The sequence below is a fragment of the Mobula hypostoma genome, chromosome 9 (assembly GCF_963921235.1).
Source record: "Mobula hypostoma chromosome 9, sMobHyp1.1, whole genome shotgun sequence".
Taxonomy (NCBI): Eukaryota; Metazoa; Chordata; class Chondrichthyes; order Myliobatiformes; family Myliobatidae; genus Mobula; species Mobula hypostoma.
In genome coordinates, this window is record NC_086105.1 from 83717704 (window position 1) to 83734115 (window position 16412).

A 16412-nucleotide genomic window follows, 5' to 3' on the forward strand; every position below is an offset into this window, starting at 1 on the left:
AATAGAAAACTCACTTCTAGTTTTCATTAATTGATTTTCAATTGAGGATGTTAATAATAAGCTGTGTTCCATTTGAAGTTTGACTCTCTGTATTTTTTATCAATTTCTTTAATTTTGTCAACCAACAAAAGAGTTGCATTCTTAATACGTTTTTTCAAGCCAACAGAATAAGAAATAATCTGTCCGCAGATATAAGCTTTAAAAGTGTCCCATACTGTCCCGTTGGAGATTTCTTCCATAATATTAGTTGAAAAGAAGAAATCAATCTGTTCCTTCATAAACTTAACAAAGTCCGGGTCTTGAAGCAAATTAGAATTAAATCGCCATTGTCTGATAGTAGAAGAAGTATCCATTAACTTGATAGAAAGTTTCATTTGGAGCATAATCAGAAATGGCGATAATGTCATAATTGTAGTCAATTACAGATGGAATTAATCAAGAGTCAATAAAAAAGTAGTCAATTCGAGAATAAGAATGTTAAAAGTGAGGAGACTGAAAACTCTTTATCCTTAGGGTGTAGAAATCTCCAAATTTCTGAAATTCCAGAGTCAATCATAAAAGAGTTAATAAGAGTAGCCGACTTATTCGGTAAAGCCTGACTAGATATGGATCTATCCATCAGGGGATTTAAACAGCAATTAAAATCAACCCCCCTCCCCCATTATCAACATATACTTGTTTAAATTAGGGAAAGAAGTGAATAAGTGGTTAGAAAATTCGGGATAATCCACATTTGGAACAAAAACATTAACCATAGCAACTTTTTTTAATTAAAAAGTAACCCAGTAATTAACGAAAATCTACCACTAGGATCTGAAATAATGTCTTGATGAGTAAATGTAATTGAGGAATCTATAAAAATTGTAACTCCCTTCTGTAATTGTAACTCCACTTGGCTTGGGAGTCCAAGTGGTACTGTTGATCCTTCCAAAACCTAAAGAAACGTTGATTATCCTCTTTCCTCACACGAGTTTCTTGTGCAAAAATAATGTGAGCATTCAGTCTTTGGAATACTTCAAAAATCTTTTTCCGTTTTGTTGGATGGTTTAAACCATTTGTATTCCAAGAGACAAAATTATAATCTGAGCCATAATTTAATGTTAACCCTTTGGTATATAAAGAGTTAACCATAATGTAAACTTATGAAATCAGAAGAGGAATAAATATTCAGAGCGGAACTGGAAATCACGACACTGCAGACATCTTTGTAGTACTGAATCAGCCCAATAGAAAAAATTAATAAAGAAAGGAAAGAGCCCCCCCCACTGCCCTCCACCCCTGAGGTCCCGAAACTAAGCCAGAGAAGGCTAGAATAAGAACTAGTACTAAATCTAACCCCATTTCTCCAGAAGGCAACTCCAAAGATATATGTTAAAAAGAAACCCCCCCCGAAATTCAAAAAAAAATTAAACACTACATGATAATAATCTACATATTGTGATTTCTAAAATGAACGAAAAAAAGTAAGCGCCGATGCATATTATTAATCAATTACAAACATAAATAATTGAAAATGGCACTTCAAAAGAAAGAGAGGAATTATGGGAAGAAGAAACCTGAGAAGACGGTGTAATCAAAAAGAACAAAAGATATTATGAGAAAAGGGAAACATACCGCCATCTTAATTATACGAAGCCAAAAATAAAGAAAATGTTCCTCCATACAGTAGAAATTTACCATCAAATTGTTGATGACAATGTCAGAAATCAAATAATTAAAAATTAACAAATTAAAGAAAAGTAAAATCTTCTGCAGGAAAAATGAACTTTAATTGAGATGTGAAAAATATCTACACTACTAACCGAAGACGGAAGTCTTGAACTTATAAAAGACCTTCTTCATGTGATGACTAAAGGCTTTTTAAAAAAAGTACCTAAAAACAGAGCTGATGCTGCGAGCGCTAAACATTAATTAAAGCAAGGTATCTGTAGCAGTTGAATAGTGCTCATCCAAAAAACTTCGAGCCGCTCTTGTGGAATGGAAGATACAGCGTGATCCATCTGAAGGAGAAATACTTAAACGTGCAGGATACATTAGGGCAGGATACAATGTGGCGGCAGTACAGTGTAAAATATAAAAATATTAAAGTCAAAGTGAACTTCTTATCAAAATACATGTATGTCACCATATATCCATGGCTACCTCTACTGTAGAGATGAAGCCACACTCAGGCTGGAGGAACAACACCTTATATTCCGTCTGGGTAGCCTCCAACCTGATGGCATGGGCATTGACTTCTCAAACTTCTGCTAATGCCCCACCTCCCCCTCGTACCCCATCCGTTATTTATTTATTTATATACACACATTCTTTTTCTCTCTCCTTTTTCTCCCTCTGTCCCTCTCACTATACCCCTTGCCCATCCTCTGGGTTCCCCCCTCTCCCTTTTCTTTCTCCCTAGGCCTCCTGCCCCATGATCCTCTCATATTCCTTTTGCCAATCAACTTTCCAGCTCTTGGCTCCATCCCTCCCCCTCCTGTCTTCTCCCGTCATTTTGGATCTCCCCCTCCCCCTCCCACTTTCAAATCTCTTACTAGCTCTTCTTTCAGTTAGTCCTGACGAAGGGTCTTGGCCCGAAACGTCGACTGTATCTCTTCCTAGAGATGCTGCCTGGCCTGCTGCGTTCACCAGCAACTTTGATGAGGGCTGGTTTGAGATCTTTTTGGTAGCATTCCGACAACAGACGTTTAAAAGCCAGCCGCGCCTTCATCACTTCGGGACTGTAGTCTTCCACTAAAAGGAACTGATATTGTTGAAATTTAATCATACCTTGCCGACGGGCAATTCGAATAAGATGCTCTTTAACGCTAACATAATGGAACCGGAGGATCACTGGCTTCGGTTTAAATTCGGAGGATGGTTTGGGACGCAATGTACAGTGAGCGCGGTCAAGCAATGGAGGATCATCAGGGAATACAGAACTAAACGCATCCTTAGTTGAGAGAAGAATTTTGAAGGGTCTCCTTCCTCGACATCCTCGGTGAGACCAACTCTATGTAAGTTCTGTCTTCTAGATCGGTTTTCAAGATCAATAATCTTGGATTTAAAATGTTCCAGTTGTTTAGTCATCGAAGATAATTTCTGCTCCAAATTCTCGATTTTCAAATCTCTGTTCTGAGATTCAATGTCTAATTCAGTAATTTTACTTTGATGTTGCTTAACTTCACAATCAAGTGATTTCAAAGAGTCCGTGATTGATTTTAAGTCTTCTTCAAAACTTTGATGTTGTTGTTCAAATTTTTCAGTTAAACTTTGACATTCTTCAAATTTTTCATTTAAAAGATTCAACAGAATATCATAAGATAGTTCCGTTTGCTTAGGTTCACCTATTTTTTTTCCCCGTTCCTGTCGGAATCCTTCCCGTTTTTAGGTTCACGCCCTTTAGATCTTGTACTTATTTCTTTGCTCATTCCTTCAGATTTCACAGTTATAGTTCAAGGAAAAATCAGTAGTATAGAATAAATACCATCTAGTGTAGGTAAAAATAAATTAAGTAAGGGAGATCATAAGTTAAAAAAAAAATAATGGTAATGGAGCGAAGCCAAAGACAACCTCACTCCATGAGCGCCTCCTGGAGAATCCAGATTACAATCTAAAATTCAAATGTGGGTTTCCTCCAGGTGTTCTGGTACCCCCCAGTCAAAAGATGTACCAGTTATTAGGTTAGTCATTGTAAATTGTCCCATGATTAGGCTAGGATTAAATCGGGGGTTGCTGGGAGGTGTGGCTCGAAAGGCTGGAAGGGCCTGTTTTAATAAATAAAAAAAATTTGTAAGCCCCTCCCCCCCCGCCGCCCCCCGTCAGCTGGTCCACAAGAATATTGTCAATATTAAACCGGTCCACGGTACAATAAAGGTTGGGGACCCCTGCTCTAAGATATTAGTAGTATGTTGTATGTAGATATTTTCTTGCATCTGATGTAGTGTGACTGTGTCTCTTCCATCAATCCTCTGAATTCACACATTCATTCTCTGCAATAACTTAATATTAATTAGTTCTGGCTTCTTCCCTTCTATCTTTCCAGTCCTGATGAAATTTCTTGACCTGAAACGTTGACTATTTACTCTGCTCCATAGATGCTGCCTGATATTCAAGTATTTTATCTGTGATGCTATCAGTTTGTTAGTGCTGTTTCATGTGTGATGCAACCTGACTTTCCCTAGAAAGTATTTGCTCTCTGTCATCATTTCTCACTTTCCACCATTATACGCAAACAGGAGTGGGCCATTTGAATTTCTTCTGCTAATCTTTTATCCTTCAATCATGCAAATACATGTGATCTGTATGTTAATACTTGGGTGAGGAGGTGTGATATACACATCCTGCAGGGGAAGTCAGTTTCAGATCTCTGGTAACTAGCCTGCAAAAACGAGAAGTGTATCTTGTCTAACTCCAAGGTAGCCAACCAGAAACACAAGAGGTTTTGCAGATGCTGGTATCCAGAGCAACACAAGCTGCTGGAGGGATTTTGGAGGGATTTATTCTTCTCCTGCTGTGTGTGTGTGTGTTAACTAGCCAGACTCTTAGATAATACACCCTCGTATTATCGGAATGTGCGGGAACTTTTATGGGTTGTCCCGTCCCTTGGGTGTGTTGGTTGTTAATGCAAATGACACTGTTGACAGTATGTTTTCATGTCCATGATGATAAATCTGAATCTAGAATCTCCCGAATTGCCCCAGCAGAGGAGAGAGCTGCTATGTCCACCCTATTAAATGCCCCATTCATCTAAGACAGAACTTTCACTATTCAGAATCTGAATCAGGATCAGGTTTAGTATCACCAGCATATGTCATGAAATTTGTTGTCTTTGCAGCAGCACTACAATGCAATTCATAACTTTAAAAAAAAATTTAAAATTTAAAAATTTAAAAAACGGTTTATTGGGCTATCACTTAATCAGGGCAGCTGTTTATTTGGGACAACTCTTCAAGAACAGTAACTAAGTTGAAGAAATAGCTGGGATCTCATTTGCTTATTTGGGATGTGAGCCACTTAATTAGGACAGGAAACTGTTGCCGAACAGTTTCAAACTAGCGTCAGTTGCGTGCATGTGTGGCTGTTAGACACTACACTGCTTAGAGCACAAACACGAGGAAATCAAGTATCAAGTCAAGTCATTTGTCTCCACTGATTTTGTTCACTTACAGTCAATCAAAAGAAATCAGTGTGTGCTAGATGAATTCCTCCATTGATAAATATTAAGAACTAATGCAGAGTTTTATAGTACTACAGTGGTATTGATAGAGTTCTAATTTGTTCTGTATTTTATTTAACTACATAGTTTGTTACTCAGTTAAAGAGTAGTTTATCTTTTTTATATATCTTTTTACTTGTGTCCATCAAACTTCAGCTAATTGGAGCAGGTAAACCAAAATTTACTGATCCCAAAATGTCCCAATTAACTGGAATCCTCAGTATTTCCTTGCCTTTATGATATTGTCTCCTATAACTCCAGCATTCTTCCACTATTCACACTTTCACCTGTGTTGAATCTCTGCAGAAATTTATAAATTGCCTTCTAGTAGTCTAAATACACTTCGTTATCAGAGCACTGGTGGCTTTAACGAAGAAAGTTCACCTCTGGAACATAGAACATTACAGCCACAGTGCAGGGCCTTTGGCCAACAATGTGCTGACCATTTAACTTGTTCTAAGATCAATCTGTGTTGGCGTGTAGCCAAGTGGTTAAGGCGTTCGTCTAGTGATCTGAAGGTCGCTAGTTCGAGCCCTGGCTGAGGCAGCGTGTTGTGTCCTTGAGCAAGGCACTTAACCACATATTGCTCTGCGATGACACTGGTGCCAAGCTGTATGGGTCCTAATGCCCTTCCCTTGGACAACATCGGTGGGGTGGAGAGGGGAGACTTGCAGCATGGGCAACTGCCGGTCTTCCATACAACCTTGCCCAGGCCTACGCCCTGGAAATCTTCCAAGCCGCAAATCCATGGTCTCATGAGACTAACGGACGCCTAAAAGCTAAAAAGATCAATCTAACCCTTCTCTCCCACAAAACTCTCCATTTCTCTGTCATCCATATGCCTACCTAAGGGTTTCTTAAATGTCCCTAATATGTTGGCCTCTACCACCACCACCCCGGTACGCTTTCCATGCACCCACTACTGCGTGTGTGTGTTTAACACAATGTAGCCATTGAAATCTTGGCAGCTCGTGATCACCTCATTCATGTCTCTGTTGTTGAAGGAAATACTCTTTCCTCTGAATTCACATTAAGCTAGTCTGTTGTTCTCTCTTTTATTACATCATTTTTACATTATTAACAGTGTGAAAGAGAGTGGGGGGTTTTCTTGGTAAGTTTAATTTTTGTGTGACCTGTGATACTGCTTTTTCTGAGGTTTTCCTTCCCATTTCCCAAAATTCCTGTGCAGTATAGCAGAGATGAATAAAGTCAGGCTCTGTTGTATAAATACTTTAGCAAGACAATTTTAATATCACAGGCTCTAGTTTGATTTTTTTTATTCAGCAATGCAGCACGGTTACAGGTCCTTCCAGCCCAACAAGTCTGTGTTGCCTAATTACACCCATGTGACCGATTAACTTACAACCTAATGTCCTTTGGAATATGGAAGGAAACTGGACAAAACCCACATGGTCACAGGGAGAAGGCACAAACTTCTCTCAGACAGCGACTGAATTGATCTGGTTGTAAAGCATTGGCTGAACGCTATGCTATTGTGCCGTGCCGTATAGCGCACAGTGATACTGCACTGCTGAAAAATAGAATGCTTTTCCTTATGGCCACTTTAATCTGTTTTAGGCTGCTTGACATTGAATGACATTTACTCCATGTATCATGTAGATGTTCAAGCAAATGCTGTCTGAGAAACAAGCCAAGTGGGAAAGCTATCAGAAGGAGGGCTCTGAGAGAATGACTGAGCTGGCGGAGGTGTTCTCTGGAGTGAAGCCTCTCACCAGAGTGGAGAAAAATGGTACGTGATTTATCCTCGACCGCTAAATATAAAGCCAGTAGTTCACGTGTGCAGAGGTGCAATCAAAAACTTCACTTGCATCAGCATTCGAGATCGTTTATTGTCATTCTTCAATTCAAGTGTAAAGGAGAACAAAATGAATGTTATTCCAAATCCAGTGCAGCATAATAAAACACACAATAAGCTTAAAGAAGAAAATAAAAATACAATAAACAGAAATATAAAAGCTATTGTATAAAACACAATGTTCAAGTCACCATTATATACATAGACTGACTGTATGCACATAAAGTGACCTGATGTGATGTAGTGGTGTTCGGGTGGGATAATGAGTGGAAGTGTTGATCGCATCATATAGGGATGTAGAGGACAAAAGCATAGAAACAGGCCCTTCAGCCCATCTACTCTGCCTAGTCCAATTGATCTGCACCAGGACCATATAAAGACCAATCATAATAATGATAGGATCTTTTAAGAGACTCCTGGATGGCTACATGGAGCTTATACACTTGTATAAATTATACAAATTTTACAAAAAAAACGCAATTAGAACAACAAAAACCAAAATCCACCTTAGTGCAAAGTGATCAAAGTGGTGCTTTACTGAGGTGGTGATTAGAGTTGTGCAGGTTTGTTCAAACACCAAGAGGTTGAAAGGAAGCAGTTGTTTCTGAACCAGGTCATGTGGAACTTTAGGCTTCTGTACCTGCTGCCCAATGGTAGCTGCGAAAAGATGGCATGGCCTGGATGATGATATTTTTCCATAACAGATCTTGTCTTTTAGAGATGGTGCCAGCTGTAGATACAACTGATCATGGGGAGAGATTTGCCAGTGATGTGTTGGGCAGAGTTCCCTATTATCTCCAGCTTCTTGCTTGCCTGCGTATTCAAATTGGTGTACCACACCACGATGCAATCACTCGGGATGTACTCAAGAGTACATCTGCAGGTTTGTGAGAGACTTTAAGAAGCTGAACCTCCTCAATCTCCCACATAAGTAAATATGATGAGAAGCATTTTGAAAGTAACCTTGTTTTTCCTGGCTCTGTCTGTTCCTTAGGCAACTCAGAACTTGCTTTAAGTACCTAGCTAGTTCTTTGTGAGTGGCTTTGCTTCAGCACAGAGGTCCACATAGTTTGGTTTGTATCTTGTTCGTTCTTCTTTTACTTATGATGTGTTTACTTAATGAATAGTTCCTGAGACTTTTCCCTAGGGCGGGAATGGCCAATATAAAAGGACATAATTTTAAGGTGTTTGGAGGAAAGTATAGGAGGGATGTCAGAGGTAAGTTCTTTTTTACTCAGACGGCGGTGGGTGTGTGGAACACCCTGCCAGTGATGGTTGTAGAGGCAGATACATCAGGGACGTTTAAGTGACTCGTAGAGAGGCAAGTGGATGTTACAAACTTGCAGGGTTATGTAGGAAGGAGAGGTTAGATTGATCTTGGGGAAGGTTAAAAGGTCGGCACTCCATTATGGGGTGAAGGGCCTGTAACATTCTTTGTACTGAGGCAGAGATGGAGGGATTGTGTACATGATCTCAATTAGCACCTAATTTCTCTCCCTTTCTACTTTAAATCCATGTTATCAATGTTGGGAGTAGGACGTATAAAGTAAATGGTATGGTGATAAATTATGTTGATGAACAGAAGAAACTCAGGTTCATTATTCCAGGTGGATCAGATGGTGAAGATGGCACATGGCATGCTTGCCTTCTTTGGTCAGGGTGTGGAATATTAAAGTTGGAAGGTTATGTTGCAACTGTACAAAACTGGTTCGTCTGCACTTGGAGTATTGTGTGAACTTCTGGTCACCACACTATGAAGTTGTATTGGAGAGAGTACAGATCTGATTCACCAGGATCCCCTGGATTTGCGAATTTTCAGAATGGCTATGAGATGAAGAAAATCATTTGGGCCCTTAAAAGGACTGTCAAAAAAACCAGGAGGAGGAACCCACCACTACTGCGTGTCTTCCAGATATTTCCATATATTTGGAAGGATTGCCAGGATCCTGAATAAATACTGGATTAATACTAGCCCCAATTCCATAAGGAAGCTCAAGTCACAGCTTATGCAGGTCAAAGATGATCTGTGACTCAGGTCGGCTGGCGTTCACAGGATTCTCTATGAATGTGGAGCTGTGTATATTGGCCAGACAGGCGCATGTTGTAAACTTGCATCAAGGAGCACAGGAAGTATATCTGTTTGGATTACCGAAGAAATCGGCAGTAGCAGAACATTGCATTTGCAATGACCATAAGATTGACTTTGATAGCACAAAACTACTAAGCCGTGCCAGTGCGTTTTGGGACTGCCTGGTGAAGGAAGCCATTTAAATTAGAGGAAGTTAGAACCATAGAACCATAGAACACTACAGTACAGAAAACAGGCCATTCGGTCCTTCTAGTCTGTCCCGAAACTTTATTCTGCAAGTCCCATTGACCCACACCCAGTCCATAACCCTCTAGACCTCTCCCATCCATGTACCTATCCAATTTGTTCTTAAAACTTAAGAGTGAGCCCGCATTTACCACATCAGATGGCAGCTCGTTCCACACTCTCGCCACTCTCTGAGTGAAGAAGTTCCCCCTAATGTTCCCCCTAAACCTTTCCCCTTTCACCCTAAAGCCATGTCCTCTCGTGTTTATCACTCCTAATCTAAGTGGGAAGAGCCTACTGGCATTTACTTTGTCTGTACCCCTCATTATTTTGTAAACCTCTATCAAGTCTCCCCTCATTCTTCTACGCTCCAAGGAATAAAGTCCTAACCTGTTCAAGAGGAGGGAAGAGAAGATGGCAGCGCGACGCAGCGCGCGCGGCCTCTCCGGTGAATGATATCGGTATTTGTAAGTAGGATGCTGTGCACAATTCTGATTTGATGGAGACAGACGTGAGAAGCATGGAGGAACATCTGGAGTAACTTCTGAAATGTCCGGTTCGCTGCCACTGCTACTGTGCGATCAAGAATCTCTGGAGGAGAAGGCCCCAAATCCTCGGCTTTGCCTGTTATTGGCGGCCGGGGCTGGGGTCAAAGCACTCGGCAGAGATGGTGCTCGGTGCTGAGTGTCGGAGGGCTGGTCAGAGGCTCGAAGTTTTCGGACGGACTCAGAGTCGGACTATGGTCGGGTGCTTCCAGGATGCTGCATTGGCAAGTTTGCAGCGCTGGAAGCTTATGGCAAAGAGAGTTTTCTTCCTTCTACCGTCTATGTGAGATAATGGGACTTCCGAGAGACTTTGAGACTTTTTTTTACTGTGCCCATGGTCTGTTCTCTATCAAATTACGGTATTGCTTGCACTGTTGTAACTATATGTTATAATTATGTGGTTTTTGTCAGTTTTTCAGTCTTGGTCTGTCTTGTGTTTCTGTGATAGCACACTGGATGAACATTGTATCATTTCTTAATGCAAAGGCATTACTGAATGACAATAAAAGAGGACTGCATGTCCTCATAATCTAATCTAATCTAATCTAATCTAATCTAATCTTTCCCTGTAACTCAACTCCTGAAGACCTGGCAACATCCTAGTAAATATTATCTGAACACTTTCAATCTTACTGATATCCTTCCTATAGTTAGGTGACCAGAACTGCACACAATATTCCAAATTTGGCCTCACCAATATCTTATACAACCTCGCCATATCATCCCAACTCCTATACTCAATTTGATTTATGAATGCCAGGATGCCAAAAGCCTTCTTTATCACCCTGTCCACCTGTGACGCCACTTTCAGGGAATTATGTATCTGAACTCCCAGATCCCTTTGTTCCTCCGCACTCCTCAGTGCCCTACCATTTACTGTGTATGTCCTACATTGATCTGTCTTTCCAAAATGCAACACCTCACACTTATCTGCATTAAATTCCATCTGCCATTTTCTAGCCCATTTTTCCAGTTGGTCCAGATCCCTCTGCAGGCTTTGAAAGCCTTCCTCGCTGTCCACAATGCCTCCAATCTTAGTGTCATCAGCAAACTTGCTGATCCAATTTACCACATTATTATCTATTCTAGGTCATTGATACAGACAACAAACAACAATGGTCCCAGCACAGATCCCTGAGGCACACCACTAGTCACAGGCCTCCAGTCTGAGAAGCAATCATCCACTACCACTCTCTGTCTTCTCCCACACAGCCAATTTCGAATTCAGTTTACAACCTCTCCGTGGATATCTAGTGTCTGAACCTTCTGAAATAACCTCCCATGTGGGACCTTGTCAAAGGCAAGGTCCATGAAGGCAATATCCACAGCCTTTCCCTCATCTACCTTCTTTGTAACCTCCTCGAAAAACTCAACAAGATTCGTTAAACACGATCTACTACACACAAAGCCATGCTGACTATCCTTAATCAGCCCTTGGCTGTCCAAATACTTGTCTATCCGATCTCTCAGAACACCTTCCAGTAATTTACCTACTACTGATGTCAGGCTCACCGGCCTGTAATTACCTGGTTTACTTTTAGAGCCTTTGTTAAACAACGGAACAACATGAGCCACCCTCCAGTCCTCCAGCACCACACTGGTGGCTAAGGACATTTTAAATATTTCTGCCAAGGCCCCAGAAATTTCTACACTAGTCTCTCTCAACGTCCGAGGAGATATCTTGTCATGCCCGGGAGATTTATCTACCTTTATTCGCTGTAAGGCGGCAGGCGCCTCCTCCTCTTTAATCTCTATATGTTCCATGACACTACTGCTTGTTTCCCTTCCTTCCATATACACTCTGCCAGTTTCCTGAGTAAATACTGATGAAAAAATACTGTTTAAGATCTCCCCCATCTCCTGAGGTTCCACATATAGACGACCACTGTGATCTTCTAGGGGACCAACTTTGTCCCTTACTATCCTTTTACTCTTAATATACTTGTAGAATCCCTTCGGGTTTATCTTCACATTATCTACCAAAGCAACCTCGTGTCTTTTTGCCTTCCTGATTTCCTTCTTTAGTATTTTCTTTCATTTCCTATACTCTTCAAGTACCTCATTTGTTCCTAGTTGTCTGTACCTGCTATACACCTCTCTTTTCTTAACCAGATCGCCAATATCCCTTGAAAATCAAGGTTCCCTATGCCTCACACATCAAAGTTGCTGATGAACACAGCAGGCCAGGCAGCATCTCTAGGAAGAGGTACAGTCGATGTTTCAGGCCGAGACCCTTCGTCAGGACTAACTGAAGGAGGAGTTAGTAAGAGATTTGAAAGTGGGAGGGGGAGGGGGAGATCCAAAATGATAGGAGAAGACAGGAGGGGGAGGGATGGAGCCAAGAGCTGGACAGGTGATTGGCAAAAGGGATATGAGAGGATCATGGGACAGGAGGTCCGGGGAGAAAGTCGGGGGGGGGATCCCAGAGGATGGGAAAGGGGTATAGTCAGAGGGACAGAGGGAGAAAAAGGAGAGTGAGAGAAAGAATGTGTGTATAAAAATAAGTAACGGATGGGGTACGAGGGGGAGGTGGGGCATTAGCGGAAGTTAGAGAAGTCGATGTTCATGCCATCAGGTTGGAGGCTACCCAGACGGAATATAAGATGTTGTTCCTCCAACCTGAGTGTGGCTTCATCTTTACAGTAGAGGAGGCTGTGGATAGACATGTCAGAATGGGAATGGGATGTGGAATTAAAATGTGTGGCCACTGGGAGATCCTGCTTTCTCTGGCGGACAGATCATAGGTGTTCAGCAAAGCGGTGTCCCAGTCTGCGTTGGGTCTCGCCAATATATAGAAAGCCACATCGGGAGCACTGGACGCAGAATATCACCCCAGCCGACTCACGGGTGAAGTGTCGCCTCACCTGGAAGGACTGTCGGGCGCCCTGAATGGTGGTAAGGGAGGAAGTGTAAGGGCATGTGTAGCACTTGTTCCGCTTACAAGGATAAGTGCCCGGAGGGAGATCAGTGAGGAGGGATGGGGGGGACGAATGGACAAGGGAGTCGCGTAGGGAGCGATCCCTGCGGAAAGCAGGGGGGGTGGAGGGAAAGATGTGCTTAGTGGTGGGATCCTGTTGGAGGTGGCGGAAGTTACGGAGAATAATATGTTGGACCCGGAGGCTGCTGGGGTAGGTAGGTGAGGACCAAGGGAACCCTATTCCTAGTGGGGTGGTGGGAGGAAGGAGTGAGAGCAGATGTGCGTGAAATGGGGGAGATGTATTTGAGAGCGGAGTTGATGGTGGAGGAAGGGAAGTCCCTTTCTTTAAAAAAGGAGGACATCACCCTCATCCTGGAATGAAAAGCCTCATCCTGAGAGCAGATGTGGTGGAGACGGAGGAATTGCGAGAAGGGGATGGCATTTTTGCAAGAGATGGGGTGAGAAGAGGAATAGTCCAGATAGCTGTGAGAGTCAGTAGGCTTATAGTAGACATCAGTGGATAAGCTGTCTCCAGAGACAGAGACAGAAAGATCTAGAAAGGGGAGGGAGGTGTCGTAAATGGACCAGGTAAACTTGAGGGCAGGGTGAAAGTTGGAGGCTAAGTTAATAAAGTCAGTGAGCTCAGCATGCGTGCAGGAAGCAGCGCCAATGCAGTCGTCAATGCACCCTTACACTCCCTCCCTTACCACCATTCAGGGCCCCAGACAGTCCTTCCAGGTGAGGCGACACTTCACCTGTGAGTCGGCTGGGTGATATACTGCGTCCGGTGCTCCCGATGTGGCCTTCTATATATTGGCGCGACCCGACGAAGACTGGGAGACCGCTTTGCTGAACATCTACGCTCTGTCCGCCAGAGAAAGCAGGATCTCCCAGTGGCCACACATTTTAATTCCACATCCCATTCCCATTCTGACATGTCTATCCACGGCCTCCTCTACTGTAAAGATGAAGCCACACTCAGGTTGGAGGAACAACACCTTATATTCCGTCTGGGTAGCCTCCAACCTGATGGCATGAACGTCGACTTCTCTAACTTCCGCTAATGCCCCACCTCCCCCTCGTACCCCATCCGTTACTTATTTTTATACACACATTCTTTCTCTCACTCTCCTTTTTCTCCCTCTGTCCCTCTGACTATACCCCTTTCCCATCCTCTGGGATCCCCTCCCCCTTGTCTTTCTCCCCGGACCTCCTGTCCCATGATCCTCTCATATCCCTTTTGCCAATCACCTGTCCAGCTCTTGGCTCCATCCCTCCCCCTCCTGTCTTCTCCTATCATTTTGGATCTCCCCCTCCCCCTCCCACTTTCAAATCTCTTACTAAGTCTTCCTCCAGTTAGTCCTGATGAAGGGTCTCAGCCTGAAACGTCGACTGTACCTCTTCCTAGAGATGCTGCCTAGCCTGCTGCGTTCACCAGCAACTTTGATGTGTGTTGCTTGAATTTCCAGCATCTGCAGAATTCCTGTTATTCCCTATGCCTGTTAACTTTGCCTTTAATTCTGGCAGGAACATGCAAACTCTGCACACTCAAAATTTCGCCTTTGAAGGCCTTCCACTTACTGAACACATCCTTGCCAGAAAACAACTTATCCCAATCCACTCTTCCTAGATCCTTTCTCATTTCCTCAAAATTGGCCCTTCTCCAATTTAGAACCTTAACTTGAGGATCAGACCTATCCTTATCCATAATTAACTTGAAACTAATGACATCATGGTCACTGGACCCAAAAATGTTCGCCTACACATACTTCTGACACCTGACCTATCTGGTTCCCTAATAGGAGATCAAGTGTTGCATCCTCTCTCATTGGTACCTCTATATATTGATTTAGAAAACTTTCCTGAACACATTTGACAAACTTGAAGCCATCCAGCTTGGACTTATCCCCTACTATTACAACTTTCTGTTTCTTACATCGGTCTGCAATCTCTCCACAGATTTGCTCCTCCAATTCTCTCTGACTATTGGGCGGTCTATAATACAACCCTATTAGTGTGGTCGCACCTTTCCCGTTCCTCAGCTCCACCTATATGGATTCTGTAGACGAGCCCTCTGGGTTGTCCTGTCTACGCACAGCTGTGATATTCCTCCTGACTAGTAATGCCACTCCCCCCTTTCATTCCTCCCCCTCTGTCACGTCTGAAGCAACGGAACCTGGAACATTAAGCTGCCAGTCCTGCCCTTCCTGCAACCAAGTCTCAGTAATAGCAACAATGTCATAATCCCACGTGCTAATCCGCGCCCTAAACTCATCTGCCTTACCTACAATACTCCTTGCATTAAAATAGATGCACCTGAGAACATTTCTATCTCATACAAACCTTTGATTTCTGTCTATACATGCAGTCCTCGCATGACCTTTATCCTCCACCTCACTATCTGCTCTAACACTCTGGTACCCCTCTCCCTGCAGATCTAGTTTAAAACCCCCCGGAGCAGCACTAGCACTTGTTAATTTTTAACAAAGACAAAGGTTTCACTCTAAGAACTGGAATTTGATTGTAACCAAGATGGGGCAGAAGAAAGTTAATTGGATTTAAGAATTAACCAATCAGAAGGGATGAACAAGGGGGGTATAAATACCAGCAACTTTTATGTGTGTTGCTTGAATTTCCAGCATCTGCAGAATTCCTGTTGTTTGCAGGTATAAATACCACTGGACTCGAAATGCCTAGGCATTATTCCTGATGAAGATGGCAGTGTTGGTCATTGAAACGTTGATTAAAATTGATACCTGTACCTGGCTGGAAGTCCAAGAAGAGTTTATTAGTCATATACTCCAGGAAAGCACTAGATCCTTTCTCGGGATTTTTCGTTACAGGGAGAACTGCCTGGCCTGCTGAGTTCCTGCAGCATTTTGTGTGTGTTGGTCGGATATCCAGCATCTGCAGATTTTCTCCGCTTTGGATTGGATAGGCTAGGCTTGTTTTCTTTTTCCATGCAGAGTGGTTGATGACTGAACTGTGCTGCAAGGGAAGATGCAGTTGGATACAATCTCTATTTTTGAGGCATTCAGGCAGGCACTTGAATTGGCAAGGGTAACTTAGAACAGCGGTCCCCAACCACCGGGCCGTGGACCGGTACCAGGCCACAAGGAAATGATATGATTTGGCAATTTGAAACGATATGAGTCAGCTGCACCTTTCCTCATTCTTTGTCATGCCCACTGTTGAATTTGAACGCACGTGAGGTCATTACGTACGCAAGGCCATCAGTCGGTCATTAACCTACAACTACTTGAGTAAAAAACGTCGCTTGAAACTTTCTTTAGAAGAGGTGGTAGGGGACATAATAGGCCTAATGATGATGGTAACGCAGAGACAGCTGAGGCCGAGACTGCAAAAAATAAGAAAGCTTCCTTCAACAGAAAATACGCTGCAAGCCCCCTGTGTGTGATATATGGAGACAAGCTGTCTAATGAGGTAATGAAGCCCTCAAAACTGCTTCGGCACCTTGAGTCCAAGCACCCTGCACTAAGACAACCCTGTTGAATTTTTTGAGCAGAAAAACGTGAGCAAGCGGGACAGAAGCAAGTGCTGAGAACCACCACCTCCACAAATGCTGCTGCTCTGTGAGCATCGTACTTAACTGGCTAGCCGTA

General features: G+C 42.8%; 1 protein-coding gene across 2 annotated transcripts in view; it reads left to right on the forward strand.

Moving 5' to 3' along the window:
* The window catches only part of washc5 (WASH complex subunit 5), a 202281-nt gene that overhangs the window by 54449 nt on the left and 131420 nt on the right, over positions 1 to 16412 (forward strand). For both annotated transcript variants that reach the window (XR_010019270.1, XM_063058561.1), the window contains exon 10: positions 6818 to 6947. Coding sequence is in view for 1 of the 2 variants with exons in the window: in XM_063058561.1 (XP_062914631.1) it covers positions 6818 to 6947 (130 nt within the window). In the remaining variant the exon portion in view is untranslated. The remainder of the gene's footprint in view (positions 1 to 6817; positions 6948 to 16412) is intronic.